Genomic DNA, 23,085 nt, shown 5'->3' on the forward strand with positions numbered 1-23,085 from the left:
TATTTATCTTGCGTTTCACTTTCTATAACCCTCAGAGGACTTACTGTTCAATGACAAATCGCTCAAGATCTCTCCCAATTCTCCGGAACTTCCCGTTTTGATACCAACAGCGTATAAAGTTCGTGGCAAAGTTAGTTTATCGGCGGAGAGAGGTTCAGATCATCGAAAAGTTTCCATCCAGAACACGGCTACCACGTTTGTCAAAGAAATTGGAATAGATGCGATAACAGGTGAATTTTCCACCTATCTCACTCCTGATACGTATCAATTAAGCGTTATTGTAAGTGCGGAAGAGAGAGCTAAAGGTCTACAGTAAGTTCATTGTCGTTGGCTTTTTGCATTTTTATTCAATTTTCTCGATATCTCTTGACATTGATACGTTTTCAGATTTTTCCCACTGCAAGAAACCATCTACGTGTCGTCCCGACCGGTGGGCGACATTAACTTCTTACAATTAAAAGCTACGTTAACAGGAACGGTAAAGTGTTTACCAGAAATCGATTGCAGTCAGGCATCCGTAACGTTGAAGGTACTGGACGGTATCACGATAAAAACAATTCAAACAAAAGGTTAGATTTTGTTTTACCTTATACCTTTCGTATCTGATTGTTATTGATCTCTCGCTTTTGGAAATTCTGCGACAATAAGCATGCGTTGAAATAAAAAAATAAATTTTATTTCACACTTCGATGATACGGGTCTCTATAGAACAATTAATTACAACGCGTTCTTATTGTCGTGGTCATATCGAGCAATTAATCCACTCGATACTACCGTTTTGTCTGTAAAGTTTCCTTTGATCATGCAGCTGGCCAATACCAATTTACGGACGTATTACCCGGCCATTACGAGGTGTTAATAGACAATGATGTTTTTTGTTGGGCGAATCCCAGCTACAGAATTTCTATAACTTCAGAACGATCCGAATTACCGCCCTTTGAACAAACTGGATTTTCTGTCACTTTCATATCTTCTCACGACACCACGGTTGAATATTCGAAAGCGGATGAATTGAAAAAATTAACGTTAGCTCTGAACAAAGGAAGCACGAAGCATTGCGTATCGGAACCCGGAACGTATATATTTACGCCAAAGAGTTGCCACGTTTACGAGAAATTGTCTCACACATGGGATACGAACACTGTTTCGCCTATTTTATTACATTCGACGGAGCACAGTCATATAGGAAACATTTTAAGTCGATCGGCGTTAGATGAAATTAAAGTAAAAATCGAGAATGCAGCGGGTGAGGTTATGATGTAAGTGAACATGTGCCGTATTTTTATACAACTTTATTGTATCTTCACATTTCACATCTGACTCGATTCGTTAACGTTTGCGTCATTTCTATTACATAGACTTGGTCCATTGAAATCAACGCGTCACGAAGATTTGTATAAATATAAATTCGAATTTAAGGCAAAAACAGATAACGTTTACACAATAACACCGTTATCAAATGTCCTTCTATTCGTTCCGACATCGCTGAAGGTATTAGGTGTGAACGATTGCCAAGACGACATTGCTACGTTTGTGGGCGACTTAGGGAAGGTGAGTGCTGTAATTGTTCGCTCAAAGTGCTTAAACGCGTTCGCTCAAATTCCTCGTCACGATTGGGGTACATGTTACCGTTTACACCTTGCTGCCTATCGTACAGATAATTACTGGTAGAATCAATCCACCATTGGGAGGAGTTACCGTGAAAATATTTGGTAATGACAAAGCTGTACCTATACACAAGGTGGACACACAAGAAGATGGAACGTACAATATCGGTCCTTTGGATGGAAAAGTAGAATACAGGTACACACGCGTCATTCTATATCTTTTCTCTATTTCATTCGTTTATAATTCTTCGCTGTTTGTTAATAGCGTTACTGCGGAGAAAAATCAATTTGTGATCACCGGGCCTGATTCCAACGGAGTATTTGCAGCTCACAAATTGGCTGAAATCGTAGTACAGGTTTCCGACCAAGCTGACAATGTTTCTCTACAGGTACGTACGAATCTGAGGCGACTAAACTCGATAATAAATTATGGAGTTGGATTTGATTATTGCGATATATAGGGTGTCCTGCTGTCATTGTCCGGCGAACAAAGTTATCGAAAGAACAGCATTACCGGTGAGAATGGGAAATTAATCTTCGATTCTTTGTCCCCTGGCGAATACTATTTGAGACCCATGATGAAGGAATACCGTTTCGATCCTCCATCGAAAATGATCAAAGTCGTCGAAGGTGCCACTGTAAAGATAGATCTATACGGGAAAAAGGTCGCGTTTAGCGCGTACGGTTCCGTGACATCGCTAAATGGTGAACCTGAAGCCGGGTTGCTAGTCGAAGTTCAGGGACAAGGAGACTGTGATAACCTTCAAGAAGAAGCGACCACGGAGGAGAACGGTAGCTTTCGAATCCGGGGGCTTCAGCCAACGGTAAGCGAAATCTTTGCTTGTAATTTAAATTTATTCGTTTTTTACGTTTTCGTCTCGATCAAGAGATTCGTCCTCTCAAAAGTGTTTCAACAACAACTTTGAAAGCAATTTGTCGTCCTTTCTTTCATACAGTGTACCTACGCATTCCGTCTGAAACCGAACGCCGAAGTTAACGCGCACATTCAACGTACTAGTCCCACCTCGACGTCCATACAAACTTCGTCGGACATTCGAGGTCTTCGATTGATTACGTTCTACCCTATAGCGCGTACCGACGTCTCGGTACACGTGCTGTCTATGCAACCAGAATACTATCGTACATTGAAGATAAAACTATGCAAAGAAGATACACCCGATTCTCCGATACACACGTCAAGATTAACTACTCAGCAGTTGAGTAAGGTCGGTAGCGCTTACAATGCTGGTTTCCTGGTCCATTTGCCTCCGTTGCAGGCAGACGGTAAAAAGTACTTTGTGCAATTAGAATCTTCGTTGTCTCATACGTTACACAAGTATAGAACCATACCCTTTTATTTCGAGGCGAATTCATCGTTCAAGTATGTAAAATTAATATTCAACGCGGAACGTAAGGCCGATCATAGCGATATGAATCAAACGTCCGTAGTCGCGTTACCTTTTATCATACTTATCACAATCGCGTTTTTCAATCGGGAAAAATTATGGTTATGGCTGAACGCTTTAATCGAAAGGTGGCCAAAATCGGCGCCGATTTCCAAAACCCCGGTACCAGCTGTTCCTGTCGATCCGAGAGCGGACGATATCATAGTCGAACAAATAATGAATATTAACAAAAGGAAAACCAAACCACGCAAATTGTAATTATTATCGATTTTTTGATCGTTTCGCGATATTTTCAGTAGCGTTACGATGATTAATGCGCTCGCGAACGCGATACGATCTCTTGTCGATCGATGATCGATCTCGTTGCATGTTATATGTACTGTGTACATTATGTACGTGAATCGATTTAGCGAATACCGAATTTTATCGGAATACTTGGCGCCGTAAATGTGTACGCCGACTTTCAAGATGAAATGTTCGTTACTGCGTTTCTGAAGTATATATGTCACTCTCGTAGATAATTATATTTTTATTATGCTGATATAATAAACATAATTTTACTTTGTTACGTTTCGGTACAATAACGATTGTTCAAATGGTAACGTCATACTTCTATGGTGATCACGGAGCAATAAACGCCTAGAAAACAGAAGATAAGAAGCTTTTTTATAAGAACGACTTGCGCTATCTTGGCGTACTTACTATAGGATTGACGTTGTACATGCATTTCATAAACAAGTAAGTTTTTTCGCATTTATCTTCCGCGTCTAAAAACATAATGATCAAAACGATAGATTTACAGCAGATAAACTCGCGGTCGATACAATCGATGGAATACTTACCGACGTCCTTGCAACTATCTATCATCTCATTACCTATCTCTTTGTAAACATCTGGAATTACTTGTTTTATTATGTTGTATCTTATTTTACCATTCTTGTCCATCTGTACTATGCAAAACGACAACGCTCTTTTATAGGAAACGCGATATTATTGTCTAGCTAGGAAATATAACGCATCAACATCGAACTTTACCATGTTAAACTTTTCCAGAACGCATTTAAAGTAACACTTCAGATTCTCATCTTCAGGAAATTCTCCGTATTCCGTACCTTCGATGGCCTCTGTAAAAGAAAATCGTCGTTAGATTTTAAACGACGCAAAGAAACGACATAGAGAAAGAAGAATCTGTGGGAAGTGTCGCTACGCATTTCGCCAACTTACCAAGAGTCGTTTTACTTTCCGCGATACACCTCTTTCTATGTATGGATGTCATTCTCCTGAAGTCATCGGGATCCGACTTGTTCGTAGAACATTCAGGTCATTTCCATTAAGAATGTAAAAAAGAATAGCGAATCGAGATACCTATTACAATACTTACGGATATGGCACCTCCGTGGACGAAGACGAATTGCAACGTTAAAAGACAAATCAGAGACACCGAAACTGCCGCGGCTCCCATTTCTCCGGTAATTCGATGCCGTCGATGAAAATATTAGGAATTCGATCACGCACGTCAGCAACGTCGAAGACACCGGAGTCGACTCTATACCGATGCTACGAATTCGTACCATTTATAGGCGTCCATTTTTCACTTCAACCGGCTAAAAGGATCGGTTGGCGTAATTTCAGATTCATACGCCATACAATTATTTCATTTTACTCGGCAAACAAACACGCCATCTTCTTCATCGGATGTTTATCTAATGATAGCGTCTAAAAGCTAAAGGAGAAGTTAAGCCCCAACAACGATAGACATTTAGCGTAAATACAGCCGTGTAAATTGCAACAAAGGCACAATTATCGAACACGTAGCCAGCCGACAGTAAAATACAGACTAACGCAAAACGTTCAATTAATGTTCGAATTTCGTGCAATCGAGCATGTTCCTAGCTACTTTAATTACTTCCTGCTATCCAACGAATAGACCACAAGATTGCACGAACCATTTTCTATATAAGGGAAACGATGTGTGTTGTCTAGGCAACATCTTACGGATAGCAAGATTATTATCGAACGTTGTTTCGATTCGAAAAAGAAAATGCGTCACGGCAATACGCGTTATTCGAACGAAGCTTATTTCGCTCGCAGGCCATTCCTTTCATTTGTATCGCGCACATTTAATCGCGACCTCAATTGGCAATTGGATCATCCGAGCATCGGAAGTCGCGATCAACTGGATAGTTTGAACGATCACACCAGTTTCGTATCGTCTCGACACCTTTCAGCGATATATAACCACAAGGCGGACGAATAGGGAATAGAGTCGGAAACGTTGATATGGTGGAAACAGTAAGACAAAAGTAACGCGAAAGACTAATGTCTCTTTCTTTTATTAACATTTCGTACAGAAAGCCGTCTACTTGTTTGAATGCGTAACAATTCTGTTACGTGATAAGGCGAAACACAATTCAACCCCAGTTTTGATTCGTTCGATGAGATAGTTGCATCGCTTCCTTCCGATCTCGTCTCTTCCTCGATTCGAATGAAACTCGGTTAAAACAGATAGTACGTCTGAAACACAGGCGCGAACATGTCGCTGACAAGATCAAAACGATAAACGAAACTATCGTTCGTTGAATCAGAATTATGTACTCACCCGCGGTGATGATTCCGCGTAACATTTGTTAAACCTGTACGCGTACTCGCAATTGTCACCTTTAGCTAAAAGAACGATCGATTAACGACCGAAATGATCGTGCACGATTCGATTAATCGTATGACATCGAGATAAGACTGGTCGAGTGTTGTTCTTTCACACAAGTGATGGGTTTGGGAAATGGATGCACAGGAAGGAACAAGGAGAGGTTTCAAAAAATGCTCGATCGATCGTTAAGACGAAAAATATAATAAATAGAATATAGATACCCAAATATTTACCGATCCCCTTGCACTCGCTGATCGCTTTCTGTACCTCTGCCCTGTAAGCTGGTATTCTTTGGAAAAACGTGAGCATGCCGTTCAAGCTGAGTTCTCTCTTGTCATCGACTAGCCCGAATTGTTCCCACAAACAGTACATGTAACACTGCGAACCAAAGAGAGAGCGCTTCTTTCTTTTCCGTTGAATAAGTTGCCCAAAACCGCGGACATGCCGCGATACACCGACTTGCCAACTTTACCAATGTATTATTACCTTCAATTGACGTGTTTCGGGCCACTGACCATTCCTCACTGCCTCTATATCCACTGAAACAGACAACAACCAAATTAGATTAATTAATTTATTAATTAAACGAAACGTCGTTCAATCGCTACTCGACGATCCTCCTACCTGTCGCCACCCCTGTTTGTGTTTGACAAGCATTCACCACGCTAGCTGCTGTTGCGATCATTTCGTCCGAAACGAAACTCGGTCGCGTCTATGAAACATATTTTTCTTATTTTTAATCCTCTCGAGTTCGAGTCAGATCGAAATAATTACTGTCTATCTTTAGATCTATCCGTTTCTTTTCCCTTTCCTTGCATGCATATCCTTAGCCAAAGCTCGATGCGCGCGCGATCGCCGCTGCAACCGCGCGACCATCGCTCTTCCCACTTCTTTCGAATTTCACAAGTAAAAACAAACATCGAATAGATCGAACAGATCGATTGCGAAGAGCAAGATGAAAAGAGAATATTTTAAACGCTGTATGATGTATTACGTACCCCACAACGAACTACTGGCAACCGAATCCAACAGACGATCAACAAGCTCAACAATACCGTGTAATTCATGATTTGCATCTGATATCGGAACGATATAAGTTGGAAAGAAATCTCGGAACGACTGATTTCCAATCGAAGCTAATCGCGAATGAAATAACGTGGTCTGGACGACCCGACGTTACGTTCGGAGGGCGACAAAGAGCGATGACGATTAGCGATGTCGGTGAGCGCGAGGGCGCGACTGAACGTCTACGGTCGACGGCGATGGATCGACCGAACAAGGGGGAGATCTCTCCACCTCGAAATCTCATGTCGCCACCTTCGCTGCGAAATTTAGTTCACGCTGTACACTCGTTCGATTATATCCCTCGTTCCGTTGATAAATGACAAAACGGATCGTGTCTTTGGCTAACTTGCCTTCGATCATCGCATCGATTATCTTGTCAAACTATTTTTCGAACCCACGATTAAACCGTCTCTTCAAAGTCAAAAGGCACACGGGTGAACGAACCTTTCGATTCTACATATATAGGCCAGGGTGTACGCATAAATGCAGATTTGATTGGCGGATATTACCATTTTGCGATCTGACCCTATGTAATTCCTCTTATCTCTAACACATCCAACCGATTCAAATGACTCGTTTCGTTCCTATTCATTCGTCGTTTACAAATTGCAAAAGAACGAAGCTTATTCACAACTACCGTCGAACGAGAACCAAATACCAACAAACGAAAACGCGTCGTTCGCTTAGCTCTTTACCCCAGAACTTCGTTGATCACCGATAAAGTTTTCGTCTTTAATTTTATTTCTAAGCTCACTCGCAACAACGAAATTGAAGTTGCACAATCGATAGGCAGTTATAAAATCGCGTGTTCTGATTTTTGATTCGCAATCGCTTATTTTCGACAAATTACCTTAACATCGGCAGAAAGAAAGAAAAAGAACGAAAAATGTTTTGTAAAATATTCGCGCCAAAATACAAATAAACGTACACCTAACGTATCCATTCAACGCGCGTATCACGCGTCAAATAAGCAAGGGACGCATTTCGTGGGTCAATACAATTCCGGCGAAGGTAGGCGAATATAACCGAACGAATCCTCAGTAACGTTGTCTCGAGTACAGTCGCCTTTTAAAATTATTGACCATTGACTTGGCCGAACACAAGTCGTAGTAATACTGATACATATACATATGTATATATATATATATATATATATATATATATATACACATATATTAGTCATCGAAAGAACGAGGTCATTCTACGAAATTTGCACAATGATCGTTAACTCAATGTCCGTCGAAATGTCGTGTTTGTCGCGTGATCAATTTTCTCATTTAACATAACCTTTTTAACGATTGTATCTTTCCCGCTGCTCGCGGATATACAGTCAGCTGATTTAGTATTGACGGAATATAAGCCGTTCTTTTTCGATAGAATAACAGGTAAATTCGATTAGATTTGCGAGAGATCTTCCTTCGGGCGTTCGTTTATTTGGAAATCTTTTAGGCGGATGAAATTTGCTCGATTTTCCACGGATGAAACGATTCCGACAAGCTGTTGGCGGTCGATGACATACACAGTACAGTCTGACCGAATTAATATTGACGCATTCTAACGCACGTTTGTTTCAGTTCCTAAATCGAAAACATTTCAAAGTCTAAATAGCGATCATTACGTGATTTTGCTGTGTCGCATTTCAAATATTTCCTCAAAGAGAAGAAGTTTTTAAACAGCGATGCTTCGACGAATTTGGGATCGTGAAAGACAAAACAAGGACAAACGAATCTCGACAGACTGTACAGCTGAAGTTGTATTGACTACAGCGTTTTCTTCGAGCGACTGCATTTCGGCCAAAACGAAGTATACAACGGATATCAAGAGTGAAAATATAAAGTGTCGTCGATGATCTGCAACACTGAATGAATGATCTCAATTGGAAGAAGATAATCAAGGTAAATTTATCGAATGAAGTCGAGTTCGTTGAACGTTCCAATTGCATTCCGTCGACGCCAACATTTCGATCCGTTTCTAGCACGATACCATGTCGAAGACAAGAAAGAAACAATGCTTTTTAAAATACGTTCGTAGCAGAACTTCAATCACAAAGTACGAATGATACGATGTGGAAGTTTTCGAAATTTGAAGATCGCGCGACAAACGAAAAGGATATCGCAGGAGCCTAATTAAAATTTCGGAAAACTTTCTGATCGAGCACTGCCATTGTCACGTGATCTATCCTATTCTTACGTCACTTTTCGCGTAAAATTTAAAATTTTTTGCGACACTCTTGTCGCTTGTTCTGGATGAAACGATTCGGTAACTTGAAACAAAATGGGAAAAACGAGAGGAGTGCATGAAACAACGCCGGAATTAAGAAATCGAATGGTAGGAATGTATGAAGCAGGTTTAGGCCTGCGAGAAATCGCAGCCGCCGTAAATTGTTCGGTACGTAGTTCTCAAAGACTGCATATTACTTTCGATGAAACATACGATATTATGTATATTGTGTTTTATCGTTTTAGCAACGTACAGTAAAGAGATGGTTAAACAGATTCGACAAAGAAGGCACGGTGGAAACTCGAGAACGATGCGGACGTAAGAGGGCAACAACAGCGGAACAAGACGAAGCAATTGTTCGACTAGCCACACAGACACCGATAACGGCAGCAAAAGCTGTACTTCCTGCTTTAGGACTTACTTGTTCTGTCGATACTATACGCGAAAGGTTACATAAAGCTGGAATTCATAATTGGAGTCCTTCGCGAAAATACATGCAAAGAATCCCACTCGGGTTAGTTTTTTTTGGATGTTATCGCTACTTTTTAAACGTTAATACCCTATTCTGTTTACACCATACGATTGTGCCTTTCCATTCGCAGCGATACGGATGGTGTTGCTATACAACAACCTGTATGGAGACCTACTGGAACGCAATTAGGGAAAAAAAAGTCTTCCAGAGATCCTAATAAGAATGAAAAGAATGCTAGTATAACTAAAAAGAGAAATCCACTAAGGAAAATTAGAGCCAAAGATGTTTATGTTGGAGATGGAGCACCAACAGAAAGCGTAAAGTCTTCTAACGAACAACAGGCATTTATATATCAACAACAGAGTGCTTCACAGACAGAAGCCAATGAAATACAAGCACCACCTCAGCCTTTACACCCGCAGACAGATTTTAGCAATACTCTGAGTTTAACTCAGGAAACGCAACCTATTTATCAGCATCCTGGCCTGAATATCTCTCAGAATTGGCCTCTAGATTTAGTACAAGGAAGTCATCATTATCCACAGGTTTGTACAACCTGCTTGTCCTTATATAAACATTCGTTCGATATATCATTTCTTTTTCCAAACATTAGGGTCAACAAAATTCAATATCTCACGAACAAGTAGTTTCCTCTCAACAGCTTCAAGAATTGCATGCACAACAGGAACGGCAACACCATATCCAACAAGTACAACAAACGATCACGGATCAGACTCATAATCTTGATCAACAACAAGGGCAACTTCAAGCAGAAGTTCAGCAGCAACAACAGCAGCATCGTGATCACTTACATTCTCAGTTAACTAGTCCACAAACCAGTACGAATTTAGTTTCTGATAATTCTAATACTCGTGGTTCTCAAGATAATAATCAGTCTTCTAGCATAGAATCTATTCAGGATAAAGTTTCATCGGAAGAAGGTAGCACGAGAAATCAACTACAGAAAAGGAAAAAAAAAGGCGGGAAAGCAAAAGGGACATTGGAAACCAGCGTTGAAATTCGAAATCGTATGATCGGCATGTCCGAAGCTGGTTTATCCACGTTATCTATTGCGCTTGCAATCGACAGATCGGTAAGAAGGAACATGTTCGTCTTGATGGATTCACATAATTAAAATCATCTCGAGGGTAGCCGTATACGCAATGCTCGTTATTAAATAGGAACGTACCGTTAAAAGATGGTTAGAACGTTGGCATAAAGAAGGTAACGTACAAACTAAAGAAAGAAAGGGTCGTCGACGAATCACTACTAAAGAACAGGACGAAGCCATTGTTGCTATGGCTACTCAGCAACCGCTGACTGCAGCTAAACATGTTGCGCCTGCTCTGGGTTTAAAATGTAGCGTTGATACAATCAGGGAAAGGCTGCATAAAGCCGGTATACACAGTTGGAAGCTTGGGAAGAAACAGGGGTTAGTATGTTAATTAAGAAACCAAAAAGAGGAAAGTAAAAAAAAAAAAAGAAGAAGAAAAGAGAAACAAAGAAAAGATTATCCTTTAGTACACACGTCATATACATACATATACATACATATTTATCCGTATCAAGCAATGGTCAACTATTTTAGAGAAGGAAATGCTGTACATACTGTACACCTTTGGCAACCAAGTGGAAATCGACCGAATAAGCCAAAATTACCGGGCGAGAAGAAGAAAAAGTCAAGCAATAATAAAAAACGCGATCAAGCATCAAACAACACGCAGAAACGATTATCTACTAGAAAAAGAAAACCCGAAGCGGTTCCAGTAAAGATGATTTCACCACCTGCAAACATAATGTCGGAACAAACTACTACTTTATCATTCCATAATCCTGGAACAAGTAAGATCTACATATCTTAACATAATATCATAATGTATTACTTTTGTACGTGTTATCAAAACTAATTGATAATTTTGAAAAACCACTTTTTAGTGGCAAACTATGTTTCAGGTTCTAATATAATACAACCTATTCATAATATTTCCGCACCTCCTTCTACAATTGTTCAATCTCAATCGCATCCGCCAGCAGGTCCTCCGCCAGCATCTCAATCGATACAACCAATCAATTCTATGATGCAACAAAGGCCTGACTGTCGATTAGCACCAGCAATTGTGACACCCGTATCGGGTCAAGGAAATACCGGAGTTGCCTATCCATCGTGTATGGTTGGAAGTAACAGTCACACAGGACACATGGAACAACCAGATCCTTTAAATTATGAACCGTACATTTGGAGTTTCTAATCATCGATTACACGAGTAACATTAAATCATGAACTTCCAAATCACTTTTACAACATATTGTTCCAAATTTTTTAACTTTTTATCACATTGTATAACGTTCGATTCGAAAACTCAAATTATTACGTTAGCTTTACATTTATATTATTTATGATGGTAACGTGAAGCTAATTTGTGAATCGTAAGTCGCTTTCGTGGAAGTATTTCAGTATTTTTACGATTGCTAAAATTTGGAATAAAAGCCTCAAATAAATATTATCGAGTAAGTAACGGACTGTTAAAATTGAAAGAGTATGTAAAATTTTAATCGATTATAATTAATCTTTAACATATCCTCATAAATATATGAGTTAATTCGTTAGAGGTAATTAACTTAATTGTTAGTAGATATCGAACAGAATATAAGATTTATGGAAAAAAGATTATTTTCTTTGTGTTGCTTGTAAGATTGGATGTATCATTTATATGATTATAAATGCGATATCGTAAAACGATGAAAAAGTTTTTTGTGCCGAATCGAAATTGTGAAACGAAGACCTTTAAATGTTCACTTTTAACGCATAGCAATGTAATCGACATCCATCCTTTACACGGAAAATAAGTTTTGATGAAATTCATATATGAAAAAAACAATGTTATTTTACTCGAAGTATAAACTTTTATAAAATATTTTTCGTAAATTTAAAGTTATTACTTATTATTAAAAATTAAGTATTAGAAATTATTACTTATCAATCATTATTACCACTATCAATTCCATCGATTTAAAGAATTTTCATGTTGAATGAAACTAATTGAATTAATTTAAGTCAACGTGAAGAAACACGTCAGTATTGTGTAAATATATATTGCGCATATGACCGTAATTAAACAGATATATTGATAAAAATAAAAGAAAAGTTATACAATGTTTATTTTGCTATACAATGTATTTTATCTTTGAATCGTCATTCACAATGTGGTAATGAAATACGTGAAATAAATGACTGTAAAGGTAGAAAATTTGTATCACTATTATTATTATTATTATTATTATTATTATTATTGCTATTATTATTATTGGTATTGGTATTGTTTTATATTTACGAAAGTTTCAGGGATGAAAACAGATAATCTACAATGTTTTAGACTGTATACTTTTTTTATCCTTACATGCATATTTCTTATGACTATTCAACGTGTCACTGCAAGAATTTGTCGTGCAAAATGACGTTCTACATTACTTAATAATACGATTTATCACGTAAGTTCCCATATATGTGAAACATTTTTTAATACATCATCAGGATTGTTTTTATAAAACATAAAGAATCCTTGAATTTGTGCTGGACTAACTTGTTTGTTTTGCGATATTACAGTTTCTGTGAACTGCTTAGCAAGTTTATTTGCTCTGTCGTCAATATTCTTATAAAATCTCAAAAACATCTGTTCCACTTGCCTTGCGCTACACCAGCCTGAAACCAGAGAGCACCGCTGATTAAGTACCATAAAAATTCGATCCATGTTTTATTGTATAAAAATATAGTACCTATATACTCTTTTACATCTACTCTACCAGGCCTAATTAGCGCAGGATCCAATCTTTCTAAGTAATTGGTTGTCATAAATAGAATTCTTGCTTCCGTAGAAGCAACGCCGTCCAAACAATTTAATAAACCACTAAATGTAACTCTATTCAAACCATCATACGCAGCTTTCACTGTAACAAAATATGCGGAAGTTTATAATGCTTTAATGTAAAAGACTATGTACAATTTTATGAATTTGCTTCAGATTTGCCACCTACTTTCTTTGCTTTCTTCTCGACTAGCAAATGCGGCATCAATATCTTCCAAAAGAATAATAGTTTGTTGCGGGGCTAACGCTAATAAATGATTTAATCTATCATCCGTTAAACCTCGCTCTGATAAGTTTAAAACACAAATGCCCAGTTCTAATTCACCAGCTAACGCAGTAATAAACGACGATTTCCCGCAACCCGGAGGGCCATATAATAAGTACCCTCGCCGATACGGAATTCCTACACCATCGGTAAACGTGTTTTGTACTTTGCGACGTTTCCCCGTACTATTATTTACATACCACGATCACCATACCACGCAGGATTTGTCATAAATTCGCGACAATCATTTATTATCCTTTCTGCGACCCCAACATCTAAAACAACCGAATCTAGTGGTCTTCGTTTTCTGGGATGTCCAAATTGTCTCCATTCACTTCCCATTGCGGTATACATTATCGTTTTGCCTTCATACTCCCTTAATGCCATCTGTCTGGCTACAAATAAATATTTGTTATTCAATAATTTTTTAGCAATCCTGGCATAATGAGCTAGCCTCTTACCTTCTTCTAAAATATTAAAATAGATATTTTTATCTCTTCCTAAGGCTGTAAGTTGTACCGTTTCCCATGGTATACCCATTTGTATATCCAATGATTGTTGTTCTCTAGTTCGATCTACCCTTATCCAATTCCCTTCATATCTATTTATTTGAACATTAAACAAATAATTTACATTTAATTCAAATAATATAATATTTCATAATAATACAATTATGAAAACATTTAACTATTACTGTAATTTTAGCCATTATTACAATGTATCATACTTGTCATTGCAAAATGAAATATTGCAGTGATAAGTACAGTTATTTCTAACCTAATAAAATGTGTTCCAATACTTGGTATGAAATCATATCTAGTTTTTATGTGACCTGTTTCTCTTTGCTCGAAACTTGTTTCAACAGACAGATGTTGTGTTTCTTTTGCACCTTTGTGTGTAATCCATTGTAAAAGCCATTGGTAGCTTTTATCACGGCATGGAACTTCTAAAGTGATCATATAATGTCGCCTACGTTTGAAAAAAATTCAACATCATATATTATTGAATGACAGATAAAATACAATTTGGATGTAAATAATACCTAAATAGTATCATTCCTGCTTGCATTCCTTTTCGTAACATCGCTGCTCCGGCACCTAACCCAAATAAACCAAAACCAGCTCCGAAATATGGATTATCGGATAAAGTTTGCACGTAATCTATTATCGTCATAATGCAATTATTTGTTTCTTTCTTAAACGCAGTAAAAGTATTAAATTGTTTCTATTACACTGCTTCATATGTACCAATCCTTCTTATGATATCAGTATCGGTACCGTTCAACTGCTTTTCATAACATACAATATTACCTTTCATTTGCATTAGATTTAAAACCGTCTAACTATAAAACAAGTTCTTCTTGACCTATTCTCGTACAATTTGAATACTACACAAAATCATAAGAGAGAAAAAAAATATTTTTTGGTTTAGGTTGCACAAAAGAATCTAGGAAATTTATAGATTTCTTTCAGAAGCACGTCGATAGTCCTAGATTAAAAGTTTGCAAGTAATATATTTTTCAAAATGATTCATTCTCTTTAAAAGGAATATATTACTGATATCTGATAGCATATTTTAACAAATCGTTACATTTAGTTTGTAAAATCTGTAAATGTGTGCTGTGAGTATAATAATCATTACTATACATACTAATATTACGTACTACCACGTATAAACTTAAAGGTAGCTTACGTAGCCGAACTCTTTCACCAGTACGATATTTACCGCACGTGCTCTGCATGGATTGGCTATTATCGTTATCCAATTCTTCCGTAATATGAGTTTCATGGTAAATTTAAAGGTATGCAAATTTCATTAAAAGAATCCTTTTCTTCCATGCTACGACATCATAAAAATCTGTTAATTATATTATTCTTATTTTTAATAATTTTTATTATTTACATTTTTTTTCGTTTTATTCGATAGTCTAACGTCGATATGAATAGGAAGTTGTATCATTTTGATCTATCAGTTATTTGAATATAATGATAGAAACATATCTTCGTAACAATGTATATTGATGTATAATAGATACGTTTAGAAGTTCGGCTATTTCATCGTATAGCAAATCAAAAGTATAACTTTTATTCTTCTTAAATACTAAATATAACAGTATTGTAGCGGAAACATATTTTTCAACTTTGTCGAACCTCTTACATTTTTACTACTACCTTTCCCACTATTAATAATCTTGATATTATTTGCAGATGCGGTTAATTATATTTTTTTATTTTTTACTACTGTGTGTGATATACATTAAAGCAGACAGAAGGGTAAATAAATATGTAACCACTCTAATAGATGCAAAATGGAAAGAAACACCCTTAGCTCTTGAAGCTGCTGAGTATCTAAATGATGAAAATCCAAGTTATTTTTGGAAATTCATAGATGCTTTTGCCAATTATGATTTAAGAAATGGTAATTTTCATCTATCTTAATCTTCATTAAATTAGCAACTATATAATTTCATGTTGTTTTCCTTTTTGTAGTTACAGAAAAAGAGAACTACGATGCTGTTATTGCTTTTGCTGAAAAATATTTATCTCAATCAGAGGTAGCATTAATGAAGTTGGGTCTGTCTTTACGAATTTATTCGGCACGAGTGGAAATGTTCACACAAATGGCAGAAAATAAAAATGTTTCCATATTTGATTGTTATAACGTAGTGGATGTCGGTGGAGTGTTTACTTGTTCTTTAGAAGAATTAGAGGAACTAGCTAGTCAAGTAGGTGACACGTAAACATTTGATACATGTATCTATTTTAATTGATTTCATTTATGCATTTTATCACTTATTGTATAGAATACTTGGTTACATCCAGATACATATAGTGTAGATCATCGTTATCATACGTCTCAGCAATCAGAAAAAATTATTATATTGTATGGCCAGATTGGAACACCAAAATTCTCAGATTTTCATAACAAATTAAAAAGTCTTACAGAAAATAGAGGAATTAATTATATTTTGCGACATTATTTAAAGGTATTGTAATTATATCTGGCGTAGTAACAGTAATAACAAACTTTTAATGTCTTTTATTATGGTCTATGCAGGACAGAATAGACAAAAATGTACGTTTATCGGGATATGGGGTAGAATTGCAAATGAAGTCTACAGAATATAAAGCAACAGATGATTCGGATATCAAAGATAATGCAGGAAAAGACTCAGAGACCACAAATGATAGCGCAGAAGAAATAGATGGAATTAATTTTGTAACATTAAAGTAAGGTGGTTATATCTTAATATGCATATAAATTTGATTTTCACGTTAGTATTAATTTTGAAGTATATATATATATTTTCAATTTTTCATTTATTCCGTTTTATCTATTTTTCCGTTCATTTTCTATTACTACAATTTTGCTTGATCATTTTAGAAATTTGTACCCTGATAAGCAATTAGAGCTGGATAAATTACAAACTCATTTACTTGAAACCAGTCATGAAATTGGTGCTCTAAAAGTGTGGCAGTTTCAAGAATTAAGTCATCAAGCAGCTGAAAGGATAATGAATTCTCCCACAAACGAAGCCATTAACGTTTTGACGGATATTTCGCAAAATTTTCCAATGCAAGTAAATATTTTTTTACAATACATATTATTGATCCTGTTTCGGGCATTTTATGCTTCTATTTTATGTTGTTTAGTATTTCCTATTAATGATAATATCCTAATTTGTTTGAAGGCGAAATCTCTAATTAGAACAAAAGTGAATAATGAAATGAAGAAAGAAATGAAACTCAATCAAGCAATGTTTTCTACAAGTTTAAATATACAACCCACAGATACTGCACTTTTTATTAATGGTTTATTTTTTGATCTAGAAGCAGTAGATGTGCTTAGTCTTTTAGAATCATTAAGAAGCGAATTAAGAGTAATGGAATCTCTTCGTAAAATCGGTACGGCACATGTTGTATTGTTAGGAATAACTTGTTAAATGCAAAATGAATTATAACATCACTGAACATCTCATTTATAGGATTTAGTAACAAGGATATGAGTACATTGCTGGCTTTGGATTTATCCACTAACATGGATAAACAAGAATTTGCAATGGATATAAGAGATTCGGCAATAATTTGGGTAAACGATATCGAACAGGATTCAGCTTACGGAAGATGGTCGTCGTCGTTAACAGAATTATTAAGACCAACTTTTCCTGGCATGCTTAGAAATATTAGAAGAAATTTGTACAATTTGGTTTGTAAACATTGATGATCTAGAATAATTACAATGTAATGTTAGACAATTGTAAAGATACAAATCCATTTAAAAATTGTATATTTCAATAGGTATTAATTATCGACCCTTTAAGCGGAGAATCCACCCCTTTGATAACTTTGGCACAATCTTTATATCTACATTCCGCACCATTAAGAGTAGGTTTTGTTTTCGTAACGAGTTACGATACTTCTATAACTGGATTGACTGATGCTAGTGTCGCCGTTAATAATGCATATCATTACTTTGCGGAAGCTAAAGGATCGGAACATGCTTTGCAATTTCTGATAAATGTAAGTACTTACAGTATTCGATCAATTGTTGTGTAGTCTCATTAATCATATATATGAAATGAACGATATTTGTAATTCATGATGTATAATTTTAGTTAGGAAATTACATTGGACCAGAAGGTCTAGACGTAGAAGATGTAAAGAAAGCAATAAAAGTGCAAGATTCGTCTGCTAACGTAAATTATATCCTCGGTGAAGAATCTGAATATGACGTAGGACGTCACTTTGCTAATGATTTCGTAAAACGATCTGGTTTTAAAAAATTTCCGCAAGCTTTGCTAAATGGTGTACCTTTGTCAGCCGAACAATTGAACGCCAACTCATTCGAAGAAGCTGTTCTATCTACGATCATGTCACAAACGCCTGCATTACAAAAAGCAGTGTATCGAGGAGAAATAACCGAAGGAGATGATGTAGTCGATTATATTATGAATCAGCCAAATGTTATGCCTCGGTATGAAATTTTATTTAAAAATTCACGAATATGATCCTTGCGATTTCAGTTCCTTTATTATCTTTATTCACTTGTTATAGCTTGAACGAGCGAATATTAAAACCGGAGAAACACACATGGTTAAACTTAATCGGCACTATACCCAACGATAAAGATTATAGTAAATGGAGTCCTCAAGATTTATCAACATGGTTGATGGATAGAATGCGTTATATATACGTAACACGACGCACAAGTGTACACCATTTATATACCTTTTGGGTTGTAGCAAATTTAAATGATGCAGAAGGGAGACAATTATTGCGCGAGGCACTTGAATACATAGTAAGTGATTTCTCGTGCTTGTTTATGCACAGAGTTTTACAATAAAGTAACTAAATAAATTATTTCCATTAATATTTAAATATAATTGTACGGTGATTATGATTCAGGATTCGAATGCAGATGTCAGAATTAGTGTAATCGTTAATCCGTTCGACGGTACTAATGATGACAATACAATTGATATTAATCGAATAGTTCTAGCTACGTTACGTAGCCTGCCGGTAGATAAGGCTATACGTTTTATTCGTAACATAATTAAAGAAGATGTTGCTAACGGCAAAATTGACATAGAGGTAATTATTTCTCTTTTACGAAAAAATTTGGCAATGGCAATAAATATAACAAATTAACAAATAATTGTAAAATTAGGAAGAGGCTGTAAAAGAACAGTTGAAAAACCAAGCCGATGAATTGTTTGTACATCGCCAGTACGTGAAAACGGTATTAAACCTGCAACAAGGAGTCAGAGCGATCGTGTGTAATGGACGATTAATTGGTCCGTTAGATGAGGGCGAAGAATTTACAAGCGAAGATTTTTCGCTTTTGGAAAAATTCAGTCAAAGTACTTATGACGATAAATTGTTCAAAATATTAATAAAGGGACAATTATTGGAAAATGATGAGTATGGTACGGAAGTTAATCTATGATAACATATACATATGATGTACAGCTGTGACATCTATGTTATTTGAATGATATAATGTTGTAACGATCTTTTGTGCAGAAAAAAACGAAATCACCGATGATATGATAATGAAAATTACATCGTTGTTAGCATCGCACCCTCAAACGCGGAGCCGATTTCACGTTCCATTTCACGGTGATGAATATAGGTGAGTATGGAAATGGTAAAAAAATAATATTTATGAGCGAGCTTAAACAATTAAACGATCCTTAACATTTTGATTGTTAATATATCTAGCGCCATAAAGGTTCCAGCAACAAATTCGGATGAAGTGGCATTTACCTTGATTGCTATCGTTGATCCAGTATCTCGCGGCGCACAAAAATTGGGTCCGATTTTAAAAACGCTTCAACAATCTTTAAACTGTAACGTTAAAGTGTTTTTAAACTGTTTGGATAAAAATAGCGATATGCCGTTGAAAAGGTATATTGTATACTGTTCTTTTAATTTTATACGAAATTATGTTACTACATTGAGCTGTTCCTTTTATATTTATGCATTTTATTTATGTTACTTCAGTTTTTATCGTTTCGTGTTCGAACCTCAGTTACAATTCTCCCCCGACGGACGTGTTAATGGGGCTATGGCAAAATTTACAAAATTACCAACTTCATCTCTTTTGACACAGTATATTCATGCACCAGAAAATTGGTTAGTGGAAGTAGTTAGGAGCGTGTACGATTTAGACAATATTAAATTGGATAATGTAGCGATTGGAGTGCACAGGTAAGTGTATCGCGTTGGAAGAAACTATTGACCACAATTAAAATGTGTTTGTCGTATATCTACAATTCTTTGTTACAGCGAATTTGAATTAGAGCATTTACTTCTTGAAGGTCATTGTTTCGAAGCAGTAATCGGAAATCCACCTCGTGGATTACAAATCACATTGGGAACGGAAAAGCAACCATTAATGGTGGACACTATAGTAATGGCAAACTTAGGATATTTTCAGCTTAAAGCAAACCCAGGGGAATGGATATTGCGTTTGCGGCAAGGACGGTCGGCGGAAATCTATGATTTTACTACTATCGGTGGTCAAGATGTTTTACAAAACGGCAATGACGTAAAAGTTGTTATAAGTTCCCTCAGAAGTCACGTGTTGAAAGTCAAAGTATCGAAAAAGCCGGATAAGGTGGGAATGGATCTTTTATCGGAAGACGATGAAAGTTCTGGCTTATGGAACTCTATTTCTAGGTAAATAAAACTTGCACTGTTCGCTTTCGTATAGGTGTATGTCGACTACGCCTTTTTAAAAATAGTTTTAAATTCGCGTTGGCACAAGCATACATAAAGATATGAAATATTCTTAGCACATCCTCCTGTTAGGCGATCCTCAAACTTTAATTTTTGTTTATTTTCTCTCTCTTTTTAGCTTTTCCAAATTTTGGTAAGCTTTCAACAATTATTTAAAGATTATCGCGCATGACGTATATTGCTCGTAATGTGTAAAGATACATAATTATTTTACCAATTGTTTCGCATCTTAAACGTGCGTTATACATTCGAATACAACACTTGTGCGCTTATTCAATCACGTTACATATCTTCCTGAAATTCAACGAAAAAACAGTTGAATTTCTTCCATTTCCTAATTTTATCGCTCTCTTCAAAATTAGGACATTTACGACAGCAGACGATAGCGACGATAAGGATGAAAAATTAAATATCTTCTCTTTAGCCTCTGGACACTTATATGAAAGATTTCTGAAAATTATGATGTTAAGCGTTATAAAGCATACCAAAAGTCCCGTCAAATTCTGGTTTCTGAAGAATTATCTATCACCAACGTTAAAAGTAAGCGATTACGTTCATGAAGTGGAATTAATAAATAAATTAAACGACATATTTCAACAAATCTTCCTTCATTTTAGGATTTTTTACCACATATGGCAAAGGAATATGGTTTTGAATATGAATTGGTACAATACAAATGGCCTCGCTGGCTCCATCAACAAACTGAAAAGCAAAGGACCATATGGGGTTACAAAATACTATTTTTGGACGTGCTGTTCCCCTTAAACGTTAAAAAGATAATATTCGTTGATGCTGATCAGGTATAATAATTATGTACAAGCAATTACTGTAAATCATTAATATTTTTGTTATCTTTGCTGTTACTATTGTTACCTCTGTACGATCGTAATAACATTGTATTATGTTAGGTTGTAAGGGCAGATTTAAAAGAACTGGCGACCATGGACCTTGGCGGCGCGCCATATGCATACACGCCATTTTGTGACAGCAGGAAAGAAATGGACGGATTTCGATTTTGGAAACAAGGTTATTGGCGAAATCATTTACAGGGACGTGCTTATCACATCAGTGCTCTGTATGTGGTAGATTTGAAGCGATTCCGACGTATTGCAGCCGGAGACAGATTAAGGGGGCAATATCAAGCATTGAGCCAAGATCCTAATAGTTTGTCTAATTTGGACCAAGTCCGTACGATACTAACAGTAATACTGGAATGATTCGATTAAATAATATATGACGATTACAAATTAGCGCGTCGTTTTAGGATCTCCCCAATAACATGATTCATCAAGTGAGCATTAAATCACTGCCGCAAGAGTGGTTATGGTGTGAGACTTGGTGCGACGATGCATCCAAAAAATATGCCAAAACTATAGACTTGGTAAATAAAGTTTATATTATAAATTCGTTACATTTAGTTGATAATACATTTCTAACGTAAACTTAAACATATTGTTCGATCTTCGCATCACGTAGTGTAATAATCCAATGACTAAAGAAGCTAAATTACAAGCTGCCGTACGTATATTACCGGAATGGATAGGTTATGATGAAGAAATAAAGGCCTTACAGATGAAGCTGGAGAATGAGAATAGACAAACGGAGAAGGAAGAAAATGGTATTGATTAAACGCATAGATTAAACAACAATAGCCAATACTTTACCAATGCTTCTCGCAACATTATACATATCAATAGTATATATATATATATATATATATATATATATATATATATATATATATATATATATACCAATCTTATTATCAATTTTTCTTGTCCTTTATTTTAGAAACATTCGAAGATGTGGAAGATCTTACCAAGCACGAAGAATTATAAGCAGAAATGGCATGAATTGTACGGAAATCGATCAGGAAAAGGGGAGAGTTTTACGAATAACTTTCCAGAACTAGTTAAATTTCGTTTTCAATATATGCAAGCACATTGTTGCAGAGACGCGTGATTTTTTTGAATGTCGAGAAAGTAAGAAGAACACGATACATTTACACGCGAATATCGAACGCTGCAGGGCGAGATAGATTACTGCAACTGATTGTATGAAATTCAGCGAAACATTCAACCATTTGAAAATGGATCGTTGTTATCGTAATATCGTAGTAGTTAACTGTAGCCGGGCAACTATGACCGTGCCGTTAACACAATTGTGATTTTGTATTGTCTACTTTATAGTTGTAAAAAATAAACTTGTAACGTTTGTAAGGTATCTTTTATAAATACACGTTCCTTCGACGAATAAGAATGATTTCTCTTGCACATAGAATAAGAAAACGTTCGACTTT

At 36.2% G+C, this 23,085-nt stretch overlaps 6 protein-coding genes across 20 annotated transcripts in view; 3 read left to right on the plus strand and 3 right to left on the minus strand.

Moving 5' to 3' along the window:
- Positions 1–4,184, plus strand: part of LOC132908881 (uncharacterized) — a 30,145-nt gene extending 25,961 nt beyond the window's left edge. For 3 of the 4 annotated variants that reach the window (XM_060963278.1, XM_060963277.1, XM_060963280.1), the window contains exons 16-23: positions 36–312; positions 388–569; positions 791–1,259; positions 1,359–1,551; positions 1,658–1,803; positions 1,873–1,996; positions 2,069–2,431; positions 2,564–4,184. In XM_060963278.1, the coding sequence (XP_060819261.1) occupies positions 36–312; positions 388–569; positions 791–1,259; positions 1,359–1,551; positions 1,658–1,803; positions 1,873–1,996; positions 2,069–2,431; positions 2,564–3,271 (2,462 nt within the window). In that variant the 3' untranslated portion in view covers positions 3,272–4,184. The remainder of the gene's footprint in view (positions 1–35; positions 313–387; positions 570–790; positions 1,260–1,358; positions 1,552–1,657; positions 1,804–1,872; positions 1,997–2,068; positions 2,432–2,563) is intronic. The other variant, XM_060963279.1, reaches the window with a different exon arrangement.
- LOC132908892 (general odorant-binding protein 83a-like) lies at positions 3,523–5,188 on the minus strand. Of its 3 annotated transcripts, XM_060963311.1 has the most exons (6): positions 4,395–5,188; positions 4,238–4,313; positions 4,049–4,137; positions 3,856–3,958; positions 3,716–3,780; positions 3,523–3,652 (listed from the first exon to the last, which is right to left on the minus strand). In XM_060963311.1, the coding sequence occupies exons 1-6, from the start codon at positions 4,473–4,475 to the stop codon at positions 3,635–3,637; spliced, it is 432 nt and encodes a 143-aa protein (XP_060819294.1). In that variant the 5' UTR covers positions 4,476–5,188; the 3' UTR covers positions 3,523–3,634. The 3 variants fall into 3 exon arrangements, with proteins under 3 accessions (XP_060819294.1, XP_060819295.1, XP_060819293.1); XM_060963312.1 differs by lacking the exon at positions 3,716–3,780; XM_060963310.1 differs by having other exon boundaries at positions 3,716–3,958.
- A 142-nt stretch (positions 5,189–5,330) lies between these two features.
- On the minus strand, positions 5,331–6,930 carry LOC132908894 (general odorant-binding protein 69a-like). 2 transcript variants are annotated; one of them, XM_060963314.1, is made up of 6 exons: positions 6,659–6,921; positions 6,285–6,372; positions 6,147–6,199; positions 5,882–6,038; positions 5,613–5,677; positions 5,331–5,527 (listed from the first exon to the last, which is right to left on the minus strand). In XM_060963314.1, exons 1-6 carry the CDS (start codon positions 6,734–6,736, stop codon positions 5,510–5,512), a joined length of 459 nt encoding a protein of 152 aa, XP_060819297.1. In that variant the 5' UTR covers positions 6,737–6,921; the 3' UTR covers positions 5,331–5,509. The 2 variants fall into 2 exon arrangements, with proteins under 2 accessions (XP_060819297.1, XP_060819298.1); XM_060963315.1 differs by lacking the exon at positions 5,331–5,527 and having other exon boundaries at positions 5,644–5,749; positions 6,659–6,930.
- Positions 6,931–7,775: 845 nt separating this feature from the next.
- On the plus strand, positions 7,776–12,665 carry LOC132908883 (probable basic-leucine zipper transcription factor Q). 6 transcript variants are annotated; one of them, XM_060963290.1, is made up of 9 exons: positions 7,776–8,620; positions 8,701–9,113; positions 9,191–9,459; positions 9,548–9,962; positions 10,031–10,510; positions 10,599–10,849; positions 11,006–11,259; positions 11,353–11,370; positions 11,452–12,665. In XM_060963290.1, exons 2-9 carry the CDS (start codon positions 9,000–9,002, stop codon positions 11,664–11,666), a joined length of 2,016 nt encoding a protein of 671 aa, XP_060819273.1. In that variant the 5' UTR covers positions 7,776–8,620; positions 8,701–8,999; the 3' UTR covers positions 11,667–12,665. The 6 variants fall into 6 exon arrangements, with proteins under 6 accessions (XP_060819273.1, XP_060819270.1, XP_060819269.1 ...); XM_060963287.1 differs by having other exon boundaries at positions 7,776–8,110; positions 8,175–8,620; positions 11,353–12,665; XM_060963286.1 differs by having other exon boundaries at positions 11,353–12,665.
- LOC132908888 (mitochondrial chaperone BCS1) lies at positions 12,560–14,985 on the minus strand. The gene is made up of 7 exons (XM_060963304.1): positions 14,588–14,985; positions 14,323–14,514; positions 14,007–14,146; positions 13,746–13,940; positions 13,450–13,683; positions 13,192–13,362; positions 12,560–13,117 (listed from the first exon to the last, which is right to left on the minus strand). The coding sequence occupies exons 1-7, from the start codon at positions 14,716–14,718 to the stop codon at positions 12,903–12,905; spliced, it is 1,278 nt and encodes a 425-aa protein (XP_060819287.1). The 5' UTR covers positions 14,719–14,985; the 3' UTR covers positions 12,560–12,902.
- Positions 14,986–15,188: 203 nt separating this feature from the next.
- LOC132908882 (UDP-glucose:glycoprotein glucosyltransferase) lies at positions 15,189–23,005 on the plus strand. 4 transcript variants are annotated; one of them, XM_060963281.1, is made up of 24 exons: positions 15,189–15,346; positions 15,753–15,963; positions 16,035–16,270; positions 16,349–16,531; positions 16,603–16,775; positions 16,930–17,125; positions 17,237–17,450; positions 17,531–17,751; positions 17,844–18,065; positions 18,161–18,519; positions 18,600–18,843; positions 18,951–19,136; positions 19,213–19,471; positions 19,569–19,677; positions 19,767–19,952; positions 20,049–20,255; positions 20,334–20,726; positions 20,905–20,919; positions 21,149–21,326; positions 21,404–21,586; positions 21,695–21,970; positions 22,051–22,167; positions 22,263–22,404; positions 22,578–23,005. In XM_060963281.1, the coding sequence occupies exons 1-24, from the start codon at positions 15,323–15,325 to the stop codon at positions 22,622–22,624; spliced, it is 4,581 nt and encodes a 1,526-aa protein (XP_060819264.1). In that variant the 5' UTR covers positions 15,189–15,322; the 3' UTR covers positions 22,625–23,005. The 4 variants fall into 4 exon arrangements, with proteins under 4 accessions (XP_060819264.1, XP_060819267.1, XP_060819268.1 ...); XM_060963285.1 differs by lacking the exon at positions 15,189–15,346 and adding an exon at positions 15,478–15,620; XM_060963283.1 differs by lacking the exon at positions 15,189–15,346 and adding an exon at positions 15,541–15,567.
- Positions 23,006–23,085: the final 80 nt, after the last annotated feature.

Source organism: Bombus pascuorum, chromosome 7 (assembly GCF_905332965.1).
Source record: "Bombus pascuorum chromosome 7, iyBomPasc1.1, whole genome shotgun sequence".
In the NCBI taxonomy this organism is placed as follows: domain Eukaryota; kingdom Metazoa; phylum Arthropoda; class Insecta; order Hymenoptera; family Apidae; genus Bombus; species Bombus pascuorum.